This window comes from Hyla sarda, chromosome 7 (genome assembly GCF_029499605.1).
Source record: "Hyla sarda isolate aHylSar1 chromosome 7, aHylSar1.hap1, whole genome shotgun sequence".
NCBI classification, from domain to species: domain Eukaryota; kingdom Metazoa; phylum Chordata; class Amphibia; order Anura; family Hylidae; genus Hyla; species Hyla sarda.
Genome location: NC_079195.1, coordinates 227,567,836 through 227,589,641, shown reverse-complemented (window position 1 = coordinate 227,589,641; position 21,806 = coordinate 227,567,836). Strand labels below are relative to the sequence as shown.

General features: G+C 41.3%; 1 protein-coding gene across 5 annotated transcripts in view; it reads right to left on the bottom strand.

Moving 5' to 3' along the window:
* Nucleotides 1-21,806, bottom strand: part of OMA1 (OMA1 zinc metallopeptidase) — a 55,752-nt gene that overhangs the window by 6,960 nt on the left and 26,986 nt on the right. For 3 of the 5 annotated variants that reach the window (XR_008846699.1, XR_008846698.1, XM_056532950.1), the window contains exons 5-8: nucleotides 21,355-21,462; nucleotides 17,367-17,495; nucleotides 16,761-16,835; nucleotides 7,997-8,146 (exon numbers count right to left, since the gene is read on the bottom strand). Coding sequence is in view for 2 of the 5 variants with exons in the window: in XM_056532950.1 (XP_056388925.1) it covers nucleotides 7,997-8,146; nucleotides 16,761-16,835; nucleotides 17,367-17,495; nucleotides 21,355-21,462 (462 nt within the window). In the remaining 3 variants the exon portion in view is untranslated. Of the gene's footprint in view, nucleotides 1-7,996; nucleotides 8,147-13,905; nucleotides 15,077-16,760; nucleotides 16,836-17,366; nucleotides 17,496-21,354; nucleotides 21,463-21,806 lie in introns of those variants that run through there. The other 2 variants (XM_056532952.1, XR_008846700.1) reach the window with 2 other exon arrangements.

The window sequence follows — 21,806 nt, the reverse complement described above, 5'->3', positions numbered from 1 at the left end:
AATAAGCTCCTTACACCTCTCAGCCGGAATGTTGGACCACTCTTCCTTTACAAACTGCTCCCGGTCTCTTATTGGAAGGCGCCTTTTCCCAACAGTAATTATAAGATCTCTCCACAGGTGATCAATGGGATTTAGATCTGGACTCATTGCTGACACTTCAGAACTCTCCAGCACTTTGTTGTCATCCATTTCTGGGGCTTTTTGACGTATGTTTGGGGTCATTGTCCTGCTGGAAGACCCAAGATCTCGGACACAAACCCAGCTTTCTGGCACTGGGCTGTACAGTGCGACCCAAAATCCATTGGTAATCCTCAGATTTCATGATGTCTTGTACACATTCAAGGCCCCCAGTGCCAGAGGCAGCAAAACAACCACAAACATCACTGACCTCCACCATATGTCACTGTAGGTACTGTGTTCTTTTCTTTGTAGGCCTCATTCCGTTTTCGGTAAACAGTAGAATGATCTGCTTTACCAGCTTGAGTATCTTTGGAACTTGTTTGGGGCTGCTTATCCACCATCCTGACTATCCTGCGTTGACACCTTTCATCAATTTTTTTTCTCTTCCGTCCACGCCCAGGGAGATTAGCTACAGCGCCATGGGTTGTAAACTTCTTTACTGTGAGAAATATTTCATTTTCTTGAAAAATGTCAGGGATGCCAACATTTACGGCCATGACTGTGTAGTTTAGCATAGACTATTATTAGAGAATAATGTAGAGGTTCTTGTGTATGCCATGTGCTTACCTGTTTTAGCTGATGTGGCAGGTATAAGGTTTTCAGCCATACTGATTAATATCCCATCACTGAAATGATTTCCTAATATTGCCTACAGGGTGTGGGGTCTGATCACTGCACCTGGTCATTTAATTGGCCTGCTGGTGCTGGAGGTCAACGGATTAGACTCATAAGTGGGTTGAGGTCAATTTACATTATGTGCAGTTCTGATGCGTTTTCTTATTCAAAGTGCAAATGTGATTTGACCTATAACCACAACTGAGGTGTTTTCTAAAGATTAGAAGTCTTCGGGCTGTGTTAACACATTTTTACCATGATTTGCCCAGTTGTAGAAAATAGCACCATTTTTGCCATTATTTTAGGAAAGTCACAGCTAAAACTTAAAAAATGCAGGAAATGTGTAATCAAAGTATTGTAATCCCATAGAGATAGCAGCAGTATACAGATAAAGCTGGAGGGAAGGTGTATAACTTCTATATATCCTGATCCCATAGAGATAGCAACAGCAGTATACAGATGGAGCTGGATGGGAAGGTGTATAAGTACTATATATCCTGATCCCATGGAGATAGCAGCAGCAGTATACAGATGAAGCTGGAGGAGAGGTGTATTAGTACTATATATCCTGATCCCATAGAGATAGCAGCAGTATACAGATGAAGCTGGAGGAGAGGTGTATAAGTACTATATATCCTGATCCCTTAGAGATAGCAGCAGTATATACAGATGGAGCTGGAGGGGAGGTATACTTACTTTATATCGTGAATCCATAGAGATAGCAGCAGTATACAGAGAGCTGGAGGGGAGGTGTATAACTACAATATATTCTGATCCCATAGCGATAGTAGCAGTATACAGATAGATCTTGAGAGGAGGAGAATAACTACTATATATCCTGATCCCATAAGGAGAGTAGCAGCAGTATACAGATAGAGCTGGAGGGTAGGGGTCAGATAGGTGATGATGTCATCTTGTAGTTTACAGAAAGTAAACTGAACTAGGACTGACCACTTCCTCTGACACATTAAACACTGTGATTTTCTGTTTCACAGGCTGGTGATCACATGACCCGTTACAGTAATAAAACACATGGATGCAGCTGTGCTGGAAAGAAACAGATGGCGCTGTAGAATTAATCATGGTGAGTGTGTGAGATATGGAGAAAAAAAACAACCTACAGTACTTATATAAAGAAGCCTAATTCACAGGGTATCTGCCTATAGATGGCAGTAAAGATACCGTTTAGTTGATAATTTAATTACTTTTTTCCCATGAAGCATTGCCTGTAGATCTCATACACCAGCAGGGTGCAGGCCGTGGATATGACCGGATGAAGCGCGGTGGAGATGGATGGTGACGGGGCTGCAGTTTATGACCTCATGGTCACTGCAGAGGCTTCGCTCCCCTGTGACGTTTTTGTTACTCTATTAAGCGCACAGCAGAACACTTGCCATTTAGGCAGGAATAAGATGTGCGCGGGAATACCGCTGTGCGCTGACATTCGGAGAGCGGAGCGTACGCCGGGAAGACGTGGCTGCCGGTAATGGCTTCTACAACAAACTATTTTGGGAGCTCGGTAGTTGCCAAGAGACGGCTCTATGTTTAAATAATGGCGAGGAGAACAGACATCCCATTACGGAGGACTTCCTTATAATATCAGTGTATGAGCGGAGATCCTGTCGCCAGATGTGATGGATGTGACAGACGAGCAGCGAGGAGGGGGGCGCTGTGCCGAGAGGGAGAGAAGGGACAACGGGGACGACGACCACACTTTATTATTCACAAATGGAACTGATTTGAAGAATAAATATAAAAGTCTGCAGCTCTGAGATGGCTGAGGCAATTTGCGCAAGGTAAATCCAGCTTTCCCAGACCCCTGAATGGCAGCGATCTCTCAATATGATACTGCCACTCATTATTACTCCTTAACTTGGTTCAAAAGGCTGTAAGGACGAGTAATCCTATGGGATCTGTAATATGTCACCCAGCTTTCCCAGACCCCTGAGTGGAAGTTATGCCTTGTTTTATGACACTACAACTCCTTAACAATCCATAAGTAGATCCGAAAAGCAGTGAGAATAAGAACTCCTATAGGAGCTGAAATAGACCACCCAGCTTTCCTAGACCTCTGAATGGCATTGATCTCTCAATATGATGCTGCCACTATTTATTCCTTCTTAACTTGGCTTAAAAGGCTGTAAAGCTGAGAACTCCTTTAGGATCTATAATTGGTCACCCAGCTTTTCCAGACCCCTAAATTGTAATTCTACCTCACTTTATTACACTACAACTCCTTAGCATTCCATAAAGCAGCGAGAATAAGAACTCCTATAGGATCTGTAATAGACCACTCAGCTTTCCCAACCCCTTGAATGGTATTTCTGCCTTGATTTATAGCAGTGGTCTCCAAAAACTATGGCCATCCAGATATTGCAAAACTACAACTCCCAGAATGCCGATTTAGTTTTGCAACAAGTGAACATGGTAGTTTTTTCCAACCAGGGTGCCTACAGCTGTTGCAAAACTACAACTCCCAGCATGCCCGGACAGCCTTAGGTCAGCGCTCCCCAACCAGTGTGCCTCCAGCTGTTGCAAAACTACAACTCCCAGCATGCCCGGACAGCCTTAGGTCAGCGCTCCCCAACCAGTGTGCCTCCAGCTGTTGCAAAACTACAACTCCCAGCATTCTCTGACAGTCTTAAACCAGTATTACCCAACTGGTACGCCTCCAACTGTTGCAAAACTACAACTCCCAGCATTCCCAAACAGCCTTTGGTTCTCCGGGCATGTTGGGAGTAGCAGTTTTGCAACAGCTGGAGGCACCCTGGTTGTAAAACACTGAACTACAGCAATGACCAAGTCAGGTTTCATGGCTCTAATGTTGATTGGACACTGACCTGTAGGTGGCACTAGAGAGAAACTTTTTAAGCTAATTTGCATATTTATCTCCCAGTGCACACTGCGTGTAAGATCCCCTTAATGAAACAGATGATTATACAAGGTGATTATCAGGAAGAATGGGCCCCCAAAAAGGGGGAGGGGCCTAGAGTGCGACTACGGTCAGACAGTAACAGCGCAGCCACACAAGTATTAGGAGACCCCTTCAGGCGGCGATGATTTGCCTCCATTAAGGACCAATCATATAATAACCGGTATTGAAACTTTTCGACTCTGAACCTTTCAGTGTAACCGAAGCGTGAAAAGTTCTGCGCATATTTAGTGTAGCAGAGTGGAAGGAGCGTGACAGTGTGCAGCCGCGGAGATTACCGGCATCTGCAAAAGGGGGGGGGGGGAAATAGAGTTTACCGCGCGCCCGCATCACCGCGCATTCAGATCCGATGAAGCACATCCACATGTACGTCCAATTATATCTGTATTCACAGACATTACCCGGCAAAAGGGAAACCAGTCGGAGCGGCGACAGAAAGAAGGAATGATTGAGGAAAGACGGCGGCGGCGCAAATGTCTGCTATTACGCTCGCTCTGTAGGCGCACTGGAGGATCAGGAGGATAAATGACAAAAATATATTATCGACAAAATAAAGAAAACAAACACAGGAAGAAAAAGACAATCGCATGTAGCGTCAAGATGGTGGAATATAAAGAGTCGTTCAATGACATCAAGCGGAGGTATTGAACTAAGGTAAAAAGAATTGCAAACGAAAAAAGCTCAGTGCTGACGCCCCCTGCTGGAGCAGTGTCTGCACAATCCATGTTGTGCCATGGTAGGGTGCCTCCAGCTGTTTGCATTAGCTGGAGGCACCCTGGTTGGGAAACACTGGCCAAAGGCTGTCCGGGCATGCTGGAAATTGTAATTTTGCAACAGCTGGAGGCACACTGGTTGGGAAACACTGTTCAAAGACTGTCTGGGCATGCTGGGAGTTGTACTTATGCAACAGCTGGAGACAGTGGTAGGAAAACACTATTTTTATGCATGCACTCATCATTATCTTAGTGTATGCTGGAAGTTGTAGTTTTGAAACAGCTGGAGGCACACTGGTTGGGAAACACTGATTTAATGCATGCACTGTTCATTAAATGAGTGTATGCTGGGAGTTGTAGTTTTGCATCAGCTGGAGGTACCCTGGTTGGGAAACACTGGCCAAAGACTGTCTGGGCATGCTGGGAGTTGTAGTTTTGCAACAGCTGGAGACATAGTGGTAGGAAAACACTATTTTTATGCATGCACTCATCATTATCTAAGTGCATGCTGGGAGTTGTAGTTTTGCAACACCTCGAGGCACCCTGGTTGGGAAACACTGGCCAAAGACTGTCCGGGCATGCTGGAAATTGCAGTTTTGCAACAGCTGGAGGCACACTGGTTGGGAAACACTGTATGCCTTCATAGTGTAGAATTCTCATCTTGTACAGCACAGTTTCTATTCCCAGAATGCATTGCACTGGGTCACACTGCACTTAAAAAGACCTCAGATAAGCATAAAAGGGTATTCCAGGAAAAAAAAAAAATTATATATCACCTGGTTCCAGAAAGTTAAACAGATTTGTAAATTACTTCTATTAAAAAAAAATCTTACTCCTTTCAGTACTTATGAGCTTCTGAAGTTAAGGCTGTTCTTTTCTGTCTAAGTGCTCTCTGATGACACCTGTCTCGGGAAACACCCAGTTTAGAAGCAAATCCCCATAGCAAACCTCTTCTAAACTGGGCGGTTCCCGAGACACGTGTCATCAGAGAGCACTTAGACAGAAAAGAACAACCTTAACTTCAGAAGCTCATAAGTACTGAAAGGATTAAGATTTTTTAATAGAAGTAATTTACAAATCTGTTTAACTTTCTGGAGCCAGTTGAGATATATATATATATATATATATATATATATATATATATATATAGATATATTATATATATATATAATATATATAAATAAAAGTATTTTCCTGGATAACCCCTTTAATTACTATTAATTTCTATTAAGCAAAAGATCTAAGGAAAAAAAAAAAGAAATCTTAGAAAGTACTGTATATAGATGATAAACTCTATGGGGGGAGATTTATTAAAACCTGACTAGGGGAAAGTTGCTGAGTTTCCCATAGCAACCAATCAGATCGCTACTTTCATTTTTCAGAGGCCTTTTCAAAAGTGAAAGAAGCGATCTGATTGGTTGCCATGGGCAACTCAGCAACTTTTCCTCTAGGCAGGAATTGATAAATCTCCCCCGTAGTGTTCCTGTACGGCAGACAGCGGCTCGTGATAATATTTGGGCATGCAACCCTTGGATACATTAGCTGGGAAATCTGTGACACTTGGTCCCTGTGCGGAGATGGCCCCGTGCCCCTGGACACCACATGAGCTGATGGCCGGGACTCCACGGCGGTGCAGGCAGCAGACACAGGCATCGGAGCGTTATGTGACTCAGGAGAGTGCCTCCGGCTGCTGCAAAACTACAACTCCCAGTAGTATTTGTATTGTCTGTTTATATATATATATACACACTGCTCAAAAAAATAAAGGGAACCCTGCGATAACACATCCTAGATCTGAATGAACTAATCGTATGAAATACTTTCCTCTTTACATAGTTGAATGTTCGGACAACAAAATCCCACAAAAATGATCAATGGAAATCAAATGTATCAACCCATGGAGGTCTGGATATGGAGTCACACTCAAAATCACAGTGGAAAACCGCACTACAGGCTGATCCAACTTTATGTAATGTCCTTAATACAAGTCCCAATGAGGCTCAGTAGTGTGTGTGGCCTCCACGTGCCCGTATGACCTCCCTACAACGCCTGGGCATGCTCCTGATGAGGTTGAGGATGGTCTCCTGAGGGATGTCCTCCCAGACCTGGACTAAAGCATCCGCCAACTCCTGGACAGTCTGTGGTGGATGGAGCGAGACGTTCCAGATGTGCTCAATCGGATTCAGGGGAACGGGCGGCCAGTCCATAGCATCAATGCCTTCCTCTTGTAGGAACTGCTGACACACTCCAGACACATGAAGTCTAGTATTGTCTTGTATTAGGAGGAACCCAGGGCCAACCGCACCAGCATATGGTCTCACAAGGGGTCTGAGGATCTCATCTCGGTGCCTAATGGCAGTCAGGCTACCACTGGCAAGCACATGGAGGGCTGTGCGGCCCCCCAAAGAAATGCCACCCCACACAAATAGTGACCCACCGCCAAACCGGTCATGCAGCAGAACGTTCTCCACGGCGTCTCCAGACTCTGTCACATGTGCTCAGTGTGAACCTGCTTTCATCTGTAAAGAGCACAGGGCGCCAGTGGTGAATTTGCCAATCTTGGTGTTCTCCGGCAAATGCCAAACGTCCTGCACAGTGTTGGGCTGTAAGCACAACCCCCACCTGTGGATGTCGGGCCCTCATACCACCCTCATGGAGTCTGTTTCTGACCGTTTGAGTGGACATATGCACATTTGTGGCCTGCTGGAGGTCATTTTGCAGGGCTCTGGCAGTGCTCCTCCTTGCACAAAGGCGGAGGTAGCGTTCCTGCTGCTGGGTTGTTGTCCTCCTATGGCCTCCTCCACGTCTCCTGATGTACTGGCCTGTCTCCTGGTAGCGCCTCCATGTTCTGGACACTATGCTGACAGACACAGCAAACCTTCTTGCCACAGCTCGCATTGATGTGCCATCCTGGATGAGCTGCACTATCTGAGCCCCTTGTGTGGGTTGTAGACTCCGTCTCATGCTACCACTAGAGTGAAAGCACCGCCAGCAATCAAAAGTGACCAAAACATCAGCCAGGAAGCATAGGAACTGAGAAGTGGTCTGTGGTCACAATCTACAGAACCACTCCTTTATTGGGGGTGTCTTGCTAATTGCCTATAATTTCCACCTGTTGTCTGTTCCATGTGAAATTGATTGTCAATCAGTGTTCTTCCTGAGTGGACAGTGGGATCTCACACAAGTGTCAGTGACTTGGAGTTACCTTGTGTTGTGTAAGTGTTCCCTTATACTACAGACCATACAGATCCTGCACATATATATATATATATATATATATATATATATATATACATACATATACACACACACACACACACACACACACACACACACACACACACACACACACTACAGGCCATACAAATGAATAGGTTAGAGATGCAGTACCTAAATACAGCCACACAAATGAGGGTGGCGCCGTACTGGTGTGAACACTTTGGTGACCTGTCCACTGACCTTTACAGTGAGGAGGTCACGAGTACTCGCTAGCGCCACCTATCTTACACAAAATCCCAATATATTCACAGACACAACTGCGTTTCATTCCACCAACCTTGGGGATGAGCCTGTCCAGGTGGTCGGCGCGGTTCTCGTGCGATGGATGGGTGGACAGCCATTCCGGGACGCGGGGTTGCCCCAGCAGGGTGTCGCACACTTCCATCTGTTTCCAGAAGACGGAGCTGGCTCTGACATCGGCGCAGGCCTGCGGGGAAGAGCGGACATAACAGGATTATCACATTGTATCCAGTCACTGAGCGACAGGGGAGTCATCCAGATTGGAGCCATTTATACTGTATATATATATGTATCAGATTATATATCAATAGAGATTGAAAAGTTCTGCAGCTTCCTAAAAGTTTAGATCTCTGCTTGCTGTCAGTAAATGGAAACGTTCCTGATCAGACAGAATATTTTGCAGATACATTTCTATCCAGTATAAACAATCCTACACATCATCAGCTGCACAGATCTCTCTCCACCTGTGATGGCTCGACGTTACAATGTATCAGCGCAGGCAGAATGTAGCATGAACATTCAAGTTCTTGGTCATTCAGGGGTCTAGGGAAAGTTGCATTAGTGAAAATATTGAGAAAGGATACTTAAAAGATCATTCAGACTATATCACAGTATTTCCCAACCATTGTGCCTCCTGCTGCTGCAAAACTACAACTCCCAGCATGCCTGAACAGCCGTAAGTCAGTGTTTTCCAACCAGTGCGCCTCCAGCTGTTGCAAAACTATAACTCCCAGCATGTCCAGACAGCCTTAAGCCAGTGTTTTCCAACCAGTGTGCCTCCAGCTGTTGCAAAACTATAACTCCCAGCATGCCCGGACAGCCTAAGGCAAGTGTTTCCCAACCAGTGTGCCTCTTGCTGCTGCAAAACTACAACTCCCAGCATGCCCGGACAGCCTTTGGCTGTCCGGGCATGCTGGGAGTTGTAGTTTTGCAGCAGCTGCAGGCACCCTGGTTGGAAAACACTGGCTTTAGGCTATTCGGGCATGCTTGGAGTTGTAGTTCTGCAACAGCTGGAGGCACACTGGATGGAAAACACTGGCCTAAGTCTTTCCGGGCATGCTGAGAGTTATAGTTTTGCAACAGCTGCAGGCACACTGGTTGGAAAACACTTACCCAAGGCTGCCCAGGCATGCTGGGAGTTGTAGTTTTGCAACCCCTAGAAGCAAACTGGTTAGGAAACACTGCTTTATTAGTGTATAATAAAAAGTTCTGCAACTTTCTAAAATGCGATCTCAGTCTCTCACCATTTTTAGGAGCCCAGCTTGCTGTCATTGAATAAAAACATAAACATTCTGTGATTTAAAAAAAAGAACCTGAATAGAGCTAATACTTTCCACAGCTGAAGGTTTGCTACAGTTGAAACCCCTAACAACACTCCTCTACATCAGCAACACAATTCTCTTTCCGTTGGGAACAGTTCGCTACAATGTATCAGTGCAGGAAGCGAAATGATTTAAAAAAAAAAGGTTTTAAATCAACTGGTGCCAGAAAGTTAAATAGATTTGCAAATTACTTCAATTAAAAAATCTTAATCCTGACAGTACTTATCAGCTGCTGTATTCTACAGAAATGCATTTTCTTTTTGAATTTCCTTTCTGTCTGACCACAGTGCTTTCTGCTGACACCTCTGTCCATTTTAGGAACTGTCCATAGCAGGAGAGGTTTGCTATGGGGATTTGCTCCTACTCTGGACAGTTCCTAAAATGGACAGAGGTGTCAGCAGAGAGCACTGTGGTCAGACAGAAAGGAAATTCAAAAAGAAAAGAACTTTCTGTGGATCATACAGCAGGTGATAAGTGCTGGAAGGATTAAGATTTTTTTTTATAGAAGTACGGTAATTTACAAATCTGTGTAACTTTCTGGCCCCAGTTGATTAAAAAAAATTAATAAAAATGTTTTCCACCGGAGTACCCCTTTAAGGATTTTCAAATTAAATCGTATCGGGTGGTGATCCAGTGCACTTGCCATTCAGGGGTCTTGGAAAGCCATACTAGCAATTAAACGACAAAAAAAAAAAAAAAAAAAAAGGATCATCCGGACTTCTATCAATGTATAGTAAAAAGATCAGCTTTCTAATAGATCTCTGCTTGCTGTCAGTGAATGCAGTACTTCTCCTGACCCCATAAAGCTGTACAGGTCTAATTCTTCGTACAGCTGAGAGGTTGTTACAATTGTATCTAGTAGCTCGATCATTGTAGAACGATAAAGTTCCCGAAACTTTATAATAGACAATAGGGGAAGATTTTATCATTTGCGTAAAAATCTGCACAGTTTTTCTTTTCACTTGTGTCGTTTTTCTTGCAGCGTTTTGGCATCTGATTAAATTGCATGCGCAACACAATAAACTGCATGGATTTTTTTTTTTTACAAGGAAAAAGACGTGCAACAAAGACCTCTCAGCATCCTAGGCCACACCGAGGGAGCGGAGTATATTTGCGCTCATTTTTGCGCCAAAATTATTTTTTTAGGCAGATGATAAACGCAATTTATCTCTCTCTCTCTTTATAAGAGGGGAATTAATCATTAGGGCAGATTTTTTGCGCAAATCTGCTGTGCAGGCGAGTGTTTTTTTTCCAGTTGTTGTGCAAAATTTATTATACTTTTATACTTATATGTATAATATATGTATTGATTATACACTTAATAAATTTGCGCAAATGACAGGAAGCCCCTAAATAGTGCAAAAAAAACAAAACTGAAAAGCTTACACAAGTCAGTCACAGGGAGAACATTTGCGCAAAAGTAAAATTTTCACGCAAGGGATAACGACAGCGTATCAACCAGTGCACCTGCTAACCAAGCCCCCTTGGGAGCGCATAACCGGAAAAATGGCGCAGGCAGTGCTGACAACATAAAATTTGCACAAAGTTAGACGATCATTTCCCCCCCCCACCCCCAATTAAACGTGCAAACCTAGAAATACGCAGCGCACGTAATTTAGCAGTTGATAAATTCCCTATCACCCAACTTTCCTAGGAAAATACGTGACTATAAAACCTCAGGATAAAGTGGCGGAAATAAATTGGCGCTGTCATGATAACGTGCGGACTGACAGCTGTCATAACACGACCTTTCCGTGTCCTTATAAAACCTGACGAGCAGATTAAAAAAAAAAAAACGGCGATGGATTCGGGGGAACGGGCGCCTTGATTTACTGCGACAGACACGCACATAAGGGTGATGCATTGTAACGTAATACCGCACCGAGGGGCCTCAAGAAAAGTACCGCATCACACTACGGAGTGATGGATCGGCCTCGCCGCGCGGTATCAGGATGACGGATCCCGACATGAACCCATTGTGGAAGCTACGGGAAGATTTACGGGGATATTATCGGCCATCGCTCACTGATCATGGTCACATGATTCACCCAATTCTGCTTATTCCCTGAAATGTGTCAACTTACAATTCCATGCACTGGGGCAATGTTTCTCAAACAGGGTGCCTCCAGCTGTTGCAAAACTACAACTCCCAGCATGCCCAGACAGCCAATGGCTGTCCGGGCATGCTGGAAGTTGTAGTTTTGCAACAGCTGGAGGCACACTGATTGGGAAAGACTAGTCTAATACTGTCTTGGCATGCTGGGAGTTGTAGTTTTGCAACAGCTGGAGGCACACTGATTGGGAAAGACTAGTCTAATACTGTCTTGGCATGCTGGGAGTTGTAGTTTTGCAACAGCTGGAGGCACATTGATTGGGAAAGACTAGTCTAAGGCTGTCTTGGCATGCTGGGAGTTGTAGTTTTGCAACAGCTGGAGGCACACCGATTGGGAAAGACAAGTCTAAGGCTGTCTTGGCATGCTGGGAGTTGTAGTTTTGCAACAGCTGGAGGCACACAGATTAGGAAAGACTGGTCTTCAGCTGTATGGGCATACTGGGAGTTGTAGTTTTGCAACAGCTGGAGGCACACTGGTTGGGAAACACTGACCTAAGGCTGACCGGGCATGCTGGGAGTTGTAGTTTTGAAACAGCTGGGAGACACGCTGGTTGGAAAATACTGGTCTTCGGCTGTCTGGACATGCTGGGAGTTGTAGTTCTGCAACAGCTGGAGGCACACTGGTTGGGAAACACTCGCTTAACACTCTCCGGGCATGCTGGGGGTTGTCGTTTTGTAACAGCTGGAGGCACACTGGATGGGAAACAATGCACTGGGGGATAGGAGGAAAATAAATCTAGAATAGTGGTTCATCCTGCGCTTCCTGGTGCATGAATAGAATGCAAGATTAGATGTTTACTGCTAGTCAACAGGGATTCATTAAACGCCAGACACACTAAGCGTTTTTGTCGGGTTTCGTTCACTACCCTTTGGCGTTTTTCTGCAGTTTTGGGCTCAGCTGCAGTTTTCCCAAAAATCGCAGCATGCCAAGACTCAACGTTTTTTTTTCTTTTTTTCTATGACATCTTGACGTTTCTTTCCCATAGAAGTCTAAGATACGCTAAAAATACATGGTGTGGGTTTAGCATTAGCGTTTTTTTCTGGCATTTCTCCTCCCATTTCTTCAATAGAAATAAATAATAGAAATAAAAATAAATCACATGACTTGTGATGATAAGGCGGAAAAATGATGTAATAAAGTAGGAGGAAAAAACGCCAAAAGGAAAAAATAACCTCCAAGACTAAAACCCACTAAAAATAAAAAAATAAAAAAAAGTAACAAAAAACAATGGAAATCTAGCCACTGAATATTCCAACATTTTGTTCAGAAAGCTCGGAGCCGGCGGTTGTGATAGTTATGTTATGGCCACGCCCTCTTGTGATGTCATACCACACCCCCTCCATTCATGTCTATGGGAGGGGGGGCATGAATGGAGGGGGGGGGGGGCGGCGTGATGTCACAAGGGGGGCGTAGCAGTGATGTCCCGACCACTGCCGCAGGAACCTGTCGTTTTTTTAGAACGTCGGGTGCTGCGGGAGATCGCGGGCAGCCCCAGCGGCAGGACCCCCGCGATCAGACATCTTCTCCCCTTTTCTTTGCATAGGGGATAAGATGTCTAGCTGCGGAGTACCCCTTTAACATAAAAAAGTGCAATATTGTAAAATTCCACCGAAAAGAGGATAAACGCCAAAAAATTTAAATTAAATAAAAATTTAAAAAAAAAGAAGTTAATTACCAACTTCACAAATTCTGCCATAATGACGTGACTTTTAGAATTGATTGGTTTGAGTAAAGTAGGTCAGGTAAAGATCAGCACGCGGCGGCGGCCGCGTTCGGAGGAGCAGAGTCGGCGCAGGTAGATGTCAGCACCGAGTTGCTAAGCAGATTGAACCTGGAAACTGAGAGCGTCCAGTGACAGCGAGCGCCAAAGAGCAGGAGACCGTCACTCCCCAGAGGCCGAGTCTGTTCTGAGTGAGCGCTCCTTTATTAACTATTCAGCTGCTGGGAGAAATAAAAACCTGCGGCATTGTAAATTTATTGAGGAGATTTTCACTTGTTTCGATGTGTGGCGAAGTCTTCGATTTTTGTAATTTCCCTTTTTTTTTTTTTTTCCCCAGTTTTTAATAATTTACATTTTTTTTTTCAAGTTGCAGTGCAAAAAAAAAAAATAAATAAATAAATAAATAAATAAAATCTGTCCCCGGAAACAGTCAACGAGCAGATCGGCTGCTGATGACGGATCTCACGATTTTTATTTCTATTTAGAAACATAGAATAAGTACTAAAGGGCGAACGATACAGGACCCGCTATATAGTTGCACGAACACATGAATGATTAACCCCTTCACTGCAAAAAAAAAACGTATGTTAGGTTGGGTTTACACGCAGTGGCTTTCAGTTCAATACCTAAAACGATGTTTCCTGACCAGGGTGCCTCACAGACCAGTGTTTCCAAACCAAGGTGCCTCCAGCTGTTGCAAAACTACAACTCCCAGCATGCCTGGACAGCCTTTGGCTGTCCAGGCATGCTGGGAGTTGTAGTTTTGCAACAGCTGAAGGCACCCTATTAGGAAAACACTGGTCTATGAATGGCCATGCATGCTGGGTGTTGTCGTTTTGCAACAGCTGCGGGCACTCTAGTTGGAAAGCACTGGCCTAGGGATATCCAGGCATGCTGGGAGCTGTAGTTTTGCATCAGCTGCAAGCTAACTGATTGGAAAAGACTAGCGTAAGGATGTCCGGGCATGCTGGGAATTGTAGTTTTGCAACAGCTGGAGGAACCCTGATTGGGGAAACACTGGCCTAAGGATGTCCAGACATGATGGGACATGCTAATAAAAATTAAAAACAGCATTGGTTGCCCTTATGAGTGGACAGTCACCATCAATAAAAGATAATCAACGTTATTAATTATATGTATTTCAATTATTCACCAATTTTAATATCTCCGCTTGCTGAATGAGAAGATTCTTGTTTACAAGAAAACGCGTTCAGACCTAAAAACCTTCACATCCGTAATTTGCTATAACTGGATCGATCCTAGAGGGATACATGTGACCTGCTCTGATACATTGTGACAAACAGGGGATCTGTGACACAGGAGTCATTTAAATCATGGCCACTAGATGGCGCCAACTAAGAAGAAATTCACCAGTATCCAGATGATTAAAAAAAAAAGAGGTTTTATACGGGCGCTAATCGCTTCTCTGTCGGAGAAATGTATTGAGTGGCAGCGATTACATCAAAGCCGCGCCATAAACGTGAATACTGTACACAGCCACCTTGCGACTTGACATTTCCGAGGCCGACTTCCAAGCATGTGGTGCATGAGATGATAACACGGGGAGGAAGCTCGTGGGAATGAAATCTGTTATTCAAAGCGGAGGAGATATTTGCATGTGTACAAGCTTCCAGACAAAGGAGGTTACTCTGCAGCAGTTTGTACATCATCATCCCAGGCAGGAGAGCTGTCGAGCTAACAAATTATCATAGCGGCTCTGCCCGTCATTGTGCACAGGAATATAGTGCAACATACTGTGTGCTGCCGCCGGACGCCCTCCTATGTGTCCCGTCTACTGACAAGATGACAATTCTGCACAAGGGAAGCTAAAAGATTATATTTTACTTGTTTTTTGCATTTGAAAAAAAATAAATAAATAAGGATATTTCACCTCTGAGTCACATCTTTATCTACAGAATGTACTTAGAAAATCTCACTTCAAATAACAAGGATCTGCTAGACTGGGAAGAGAAGAGGTTATAAGTAACTAATTATACAAATGTCCACGTAAACAAAGCTATAACTACTATAATACTGCTCCTATATACAAGAATATAACTACTATAATACTGCTCCTATATACAAGAATATATCTACTATAATACTGCTCCTATATACAAGAATATAACTACTATAATACTGCCTACTATATACAAGAATATAACTACTATAATACTGCACCTATATACAAGAATATAACTACTATAATACTGCTCCTATATACAAGAATATAACTGCTATAATACTGTTCCTATATACAAGAATATAACTACTATAATACTGCTCCTATATACAAGAATATAACTACTATAATACTGCTCCTATATACAAAAATATAACTACTATAATACTGTCTCCTATATACAGGAATATAACTACTATAATACTGCTCCTATATACAAGAATATAACTACTATAATACTGCTCCTATATACAAAAATATAACTGATATAATACTTCTCCTATATACAAGAATATAACTACTATAATACTGCTCCTATATACAAGAATATAACTACTATAATACTGCTCCTATATACAAGAATATAACTACTATAATACTGCCCCCTATATACAAGAATATATCTACTATAATACTGCTCCTATATACAAGAATATAACTACTATAATACTGCTCCTATATACAAGAATAGAACTACTATAATACTGCTCCTGTATAAAAGAATATAACTACTATAATACTGCCTCCTATATACAAGAATATAACTACTATAATACTACTCCTATGTACAAGAATATAACTACTATAATACTGCTCCTATATACAAAAATATAACTACTATAATACTGCCTCCTATATAATAGAATATAACTACTATAATACTGCTCCTATATACAAGAATATAACTACTATAATACTGCTCCTATATACAAGAATATAACTACTATAATACTGCCCCCTATATACAAGAATATAACTACTATAATACTGCTCCTATATACAAAAATATAACTACTATAATACTGCCTCCTATATAATAGAATATAACTACTATAATACTGCTCCTATATACAAGAATATAACTACTATAATACTGCTCCTATATACAAGAATATAACTACTATAATACTGCTCCTATATACAAGAATATAACTACTATAATACTGCTCCCTATATACAAGAATATAACTACTATAATACTGCTCCCTATACACAAGAATATAACTACTATAATACTGCTCCTATATACAAGAATATAACTACTATAATACTGCTCCTATATACAAGAATATAACTACTATAATACTGCTCCTATATACAAGAATATAACTACTATAATACTGCCCCCTATATACAAGAATATAACTACTATAATACTGTTCCTATATACAAGAATATAACTACTATAATACTGCTCCCTATATACAAGAATATAACTACTATAATACTGCTCCTATATACAAGAATATAACTACTATAATACTGCCCCCTATATACAAGAATATAACTACTATAATACTGTTCCTATATACAAGAATATAACTACTATAATACTGCTCCCTATATACAAGAATATAACTACTATAATACTGCTCCTATATACAAGAATATAACTACTATAATACTGCTCCTATATACAAGAATATAACTACTATAATACTGCCCCCTATAGGTCAGGTTACCTTTGCAGCGAGCTCAAGTCCAACTTTATCTGCTTCTGCCTCCAGTGTGCGGCTGTACGGTCTCTCAAAGAGAAACTAGAACAGAATAGATGAGATTTATATTAGAATTTTATTAGAATTTTCTTTCATCTTTGAATGAGATTCATTGAAAAAAATTATTGATTTTCATGGAAACTTATTAGCATCCACTCGTCCAAGCCGCAGCTGAGGGTTTGTTACAGTTGTTTGCAATATAGACAATTGTCTGGGAATTAAACAATATCAGCAGTAGGAGTTCTCTCCCTGGACTGAGAGTTTGTTACAATGTAACAGTCCAGACAATAAAGCCAACAGACACATAGAACACTACATAAAATACAATGGAAAACCAAACACAGCAGCTGATAGAGAAGCAGCTCCCCCTACAGGCCCAAATGAGTAAATTCCATTCAAATCGAGAAATTACTGTCAAAAAACATTTGAGATACACATGGCTGTGAAAGCATGCTGGGAGTTGTAGTTCTGCAGCAGATTGCCAGGCATAGAGTAACAGTAGACTGACGCCTGTAACCGATAATATTTCCTTCGCGCTGTTAATGGTTTTAGTGCCAGAAGGATTTCTCTCACCTCTCGTAATCTGGACTGAATCCACTGACCCAGGATGGCGAGGCTGTCCATGGGGCACACAGCCCAAATCATCACCAAAGAGATGAGGAGGAGGAAGTCCAGAAAATGGCTGACACTGGCCTTCTCTGCCTACACGAATAAAGGAAGGAATGGAAGTAATGACAAGAAAAGGATCACTACAGTGTAAGCACAAAACATTATAGTTATATCCTGTATTATACTTCAGAGCTGCACTCACTATTCTGCTGGTGAGGTCACTGTGTACATACATTACATTACTTATCCTGTACTGATCCTGAGTTATATCCTGTATTATACTCCAGACCTGTACTCACTATTCTGCTGGTGAGGTCACTGTGTACATACATTACATTACTTATCCTGTACTGATCCTGAGTTATATCCTGTATTATACTCCAGAGCTGTACTCACTATTCTGCTGGTGAGGTCACTGTGTACATACATTACATTACTTATCCTCTACTGATCCTGAGTTATATCCTGTATTATACTCCAGAGCTGTACTCCCTATTCTGCTGGTGAGATCACTGTGTACATACATTACATTACTTATCCTGTACTGATCCTGAGTTATATCCTGTATTATACTCCAGAGCTGTACTCACTATTCTGCTGGTGAGGTCACCGTGTACATACATTACATTACTTATTCTGTACTGATCCTGAGTTATATCCTGTATTATACCCCAGAGCTGTACTCACTATTCTGCTGGTGGAGTCACTGTGTACATACATTTCATTACTTATCCTGTACTGATCCTAAGTTATATCCTGTATTATACTCCAGAGCTGTACTCACTATTCTGCTGGTGAGGTCACTGTGTACATACATTACATTACTTATCCTGTACTGATCCTGAGTTATATACTGTATTATACTCCAGAGCTGTACTCACTATTCTGCTGGTGAGGTCACTGTGTACATACATTACATTACTTATCCTGTACTGATCCTGAGTTATATCCTGTATTATACTCCAGAGCTGTACTCACTATTCTGCTGGTGAGGTCACTGTGTACATACATTACATTACTTATCCTGTACTGATCCTGAGTTATATCCTGTATTATACCCCAGAGCTGTATTCACTATTCTGCTGGTGGGGTCACTGTGTACATACATTACATTACTTATCCTGTACTGATCCTGAGTTATATCCTGTATTATACTCCAGAGCTGTACTCACTATTCTGCTGGTGAGGTCACTGTGTACATACATTACATTACTTATCCTGTACTGATCCTGAGTTATATCCTGTATTATACCCCAGAGCTGTATTCACTATTCTGCTGGTGGGGTCACTGTGTACATACATTACATTACTTATCCTGTACTGATCCTGAGTTATATCCTGTATTATACTCCGGAGCTGTACTCACTATTCTGCTGGTGAGGTCACTGTGTACATATATTACATTACTTATCCTGTACTGATCCTGAGTTATATCCTGTATTATACTCCAGAGCTGTACTCACTATTCTGCTGGTGAGATCACTGTGTACATACATTACATTACTTATCCTGTACTGATCCTGAGTTATATCCTGTGAATGGAGTATAACACACAGATTCACATCCCATTAGCACCAGCCGCCTCCACAGTAACCGTACTAATATGGCGGCAGCTGAACATCTGTCTGATCTCGGCCGCACTTCATCGACCTTCTCACTGGTTACAAGGCTCCTGCGGCTCAGCTCACGCGTTCTGACTAGAAAATGTCCATCGAGCGGCATAAATACGGAGTGACACATAAAGGATCATCCTCCTCACATTAATTCCCCAAAACTGTGACACGGACCCCCACAGGACGACAATACAGCGGGAAATCACACACCGCTACGAGTATTATCCAGGAGGAATTCACAAGTATTGATCCGGAGAAGCTTCATAATTCACTAGGAGACTAAGGCTGCGTTCACACGGCCGTCTGGACCCGTCCCGTTCTTTTCCCGTCAAAAATAAAAACGGATGTTATCAGTTTGTATCAGTTATTGTTCAGTTAGTAAACCAATAAAGTAAAAACTGATTGAAAATACCGATGGAAACGGATGACATTAAATAAAGGCTCATCCGTTTTCCATAGACTTCAATGTTAAATTTAGTGTCTCCGTTTTTTCGACGGGAGAAAAAGATACTCCATGCACCGTCTTTTCTCCCGTAAAAAAAAAACGGAAATGAGCGCAGACGGGTACAAACGGATGTGAAGGAATTGTTAAAAAAATCCCATTGACACCAATGCGATTATTTTACAACCGTTTGTAATCTGTTTACAAGCAGCAACAACGAAACCTAAACGGGGAAAAATAAACGGGGACAGACGGCCCCATGAATGCACCCTAAGTCAGACGGCGAGAGACCCTGTCAGCACAATAAAATACTACAATTACTACTTTACTACCGCAGCAGAACCCAAACGCCATCCCATACCCTACAACCTGAACACAACAGAGAAGACGGTATGAACCACAGGTGAGGAGAACGAAGAAGAAACTAAATACATCAATATCGAACTCTGATCTCCATCTTATTATAAATCATAACTAAATATGGAGGAAGCTTCAACATCATAAATAGAGGGCGGTATTATAGTAGACATAGGAGCAGTATTATAGTAGTTATATTCTTGTATATAGGAGCAGTATTATAGCAGTTATATTCTTGTGTATAGGAGCAGTATTATAGTAGTTATATTCTTGTATATAGGAGCAGTATTATAGTAGTTATATTCTTGTATATAGGGGCAGTATTATAGTAGTTATATTCTTGTATATAGGAGGCATCATTATAGTAGTTATATTCTTGTATATAGGCGCAGTATTATAGTAGTTATATTCTTGTATATAGGAGCAGTATTATAGTAGTTATATTCTTGTATATAAGAGCATTATTATAGTAGTTATATTCTTGTCTATAGGAGCAGTATTATAGTAGTTATATTCTTGTATATAGGAGCAGTATTATAGTAGTTATATTCTTGTATATAGGAGCAGTATTATAGTAGATATATTCTTGTATATAGGAGCAGTATTATAGTAGTTATATTCTTGTATATAGGAGCAGTATTATACTAGTTATATTCTTGTCTATAGGAGCAGTATTATAGTAGTTATATTCTTGTATATAGGAGCAGTATTATAGTAGTTATATTCTTGTATATAGGAGCAGTATTATAGTAGATATATTCTTGTATATAGGAGCAGTATTATAGTAGTTATATTCTTGTATATAGGAGCAGTATTATAGTAGTTATATTCTTGTATATAGGAGCAGTATTATAGTAGTTATATTCTTGTATATAGGAGCAGTATTATAGTAGTTATATTCTTATATATAGGAGCAGTAGTATAGTAGTTATATTCTTGTATATAGGGGACAGTATTATAGTAGTTATATTCTTGTATATAGGAGCAGTATTATACTAGTTATATTCTTGTATATAGGAGCAGTATTATAGTAGTTATATTCTTGTATATAGGGGACAGTATTATAGTAGTTATATTCTTGTATATAGGAGCAGTATTATAGTAGTTATATTCTTGTATATAGGAGCAGTATTATAGTAGTTATATTCTTGTATATAGGAGCAGTATTATAGTAGTTATATTCTTGTATATAGGAGCAGTATTATAGTAGTTATATTCTTATATATAGGAGCAGTAGTATAGTAGTTATATTCTTGTATATAGGGGACAGTATTATAGTAGTTATATTCTTGTATATAGGAGCAGTATTATAGTAGTTATATTCTTGTATATAGGAGCAGTATTATAGTAGTTATATTCTTGTATATAGGGGACAGTATTATAGTAGTTATATTCTTGTATATAGGAGCAGTATTATAGTAGTTATATTCTTGTATATAGGGGACAGTATTATAGTAGTTATATTCTTGTACACTGATGCAGTTTTATAGACATTATATTGATGTCTTATTGCACTCTGGGTGTACAGTTTTGTACTCACCGTATGTTCAAGAATGGCGTGTGCGAGCTCGTGACCCAAAATAATGATCAGCTGGTCTACATCAGCCACGGCATTCAGCATTCCTGTGAACACAAACACCTGACCGTTCTGCAAGACAGAATAAGACATTGGGTAATTACGAATTATTACCTATGATAACTCTCTGTGTATGTGACTGAGCGTTTTGTTGGACATACAATACATGTTAAAATAAAGATTTTTGTAATAATGTGTTTTATAGAACATGTTCAGAGCTAACAGCAGAGCACAAACACCCACTAAGGCTGGATCTCATCTTTGCGAGAGTATAACCCCCATCATCATGCAGAGTTATAATTCTGGAGAGGCAAGAGTGCTCAAAGCATATTGTCCATCAGCCGTCATCTTTATATATGATCCACAACATTACAACTTGGTGAACTACAGATCCCAGAATTCCTCGCTTTCAAATA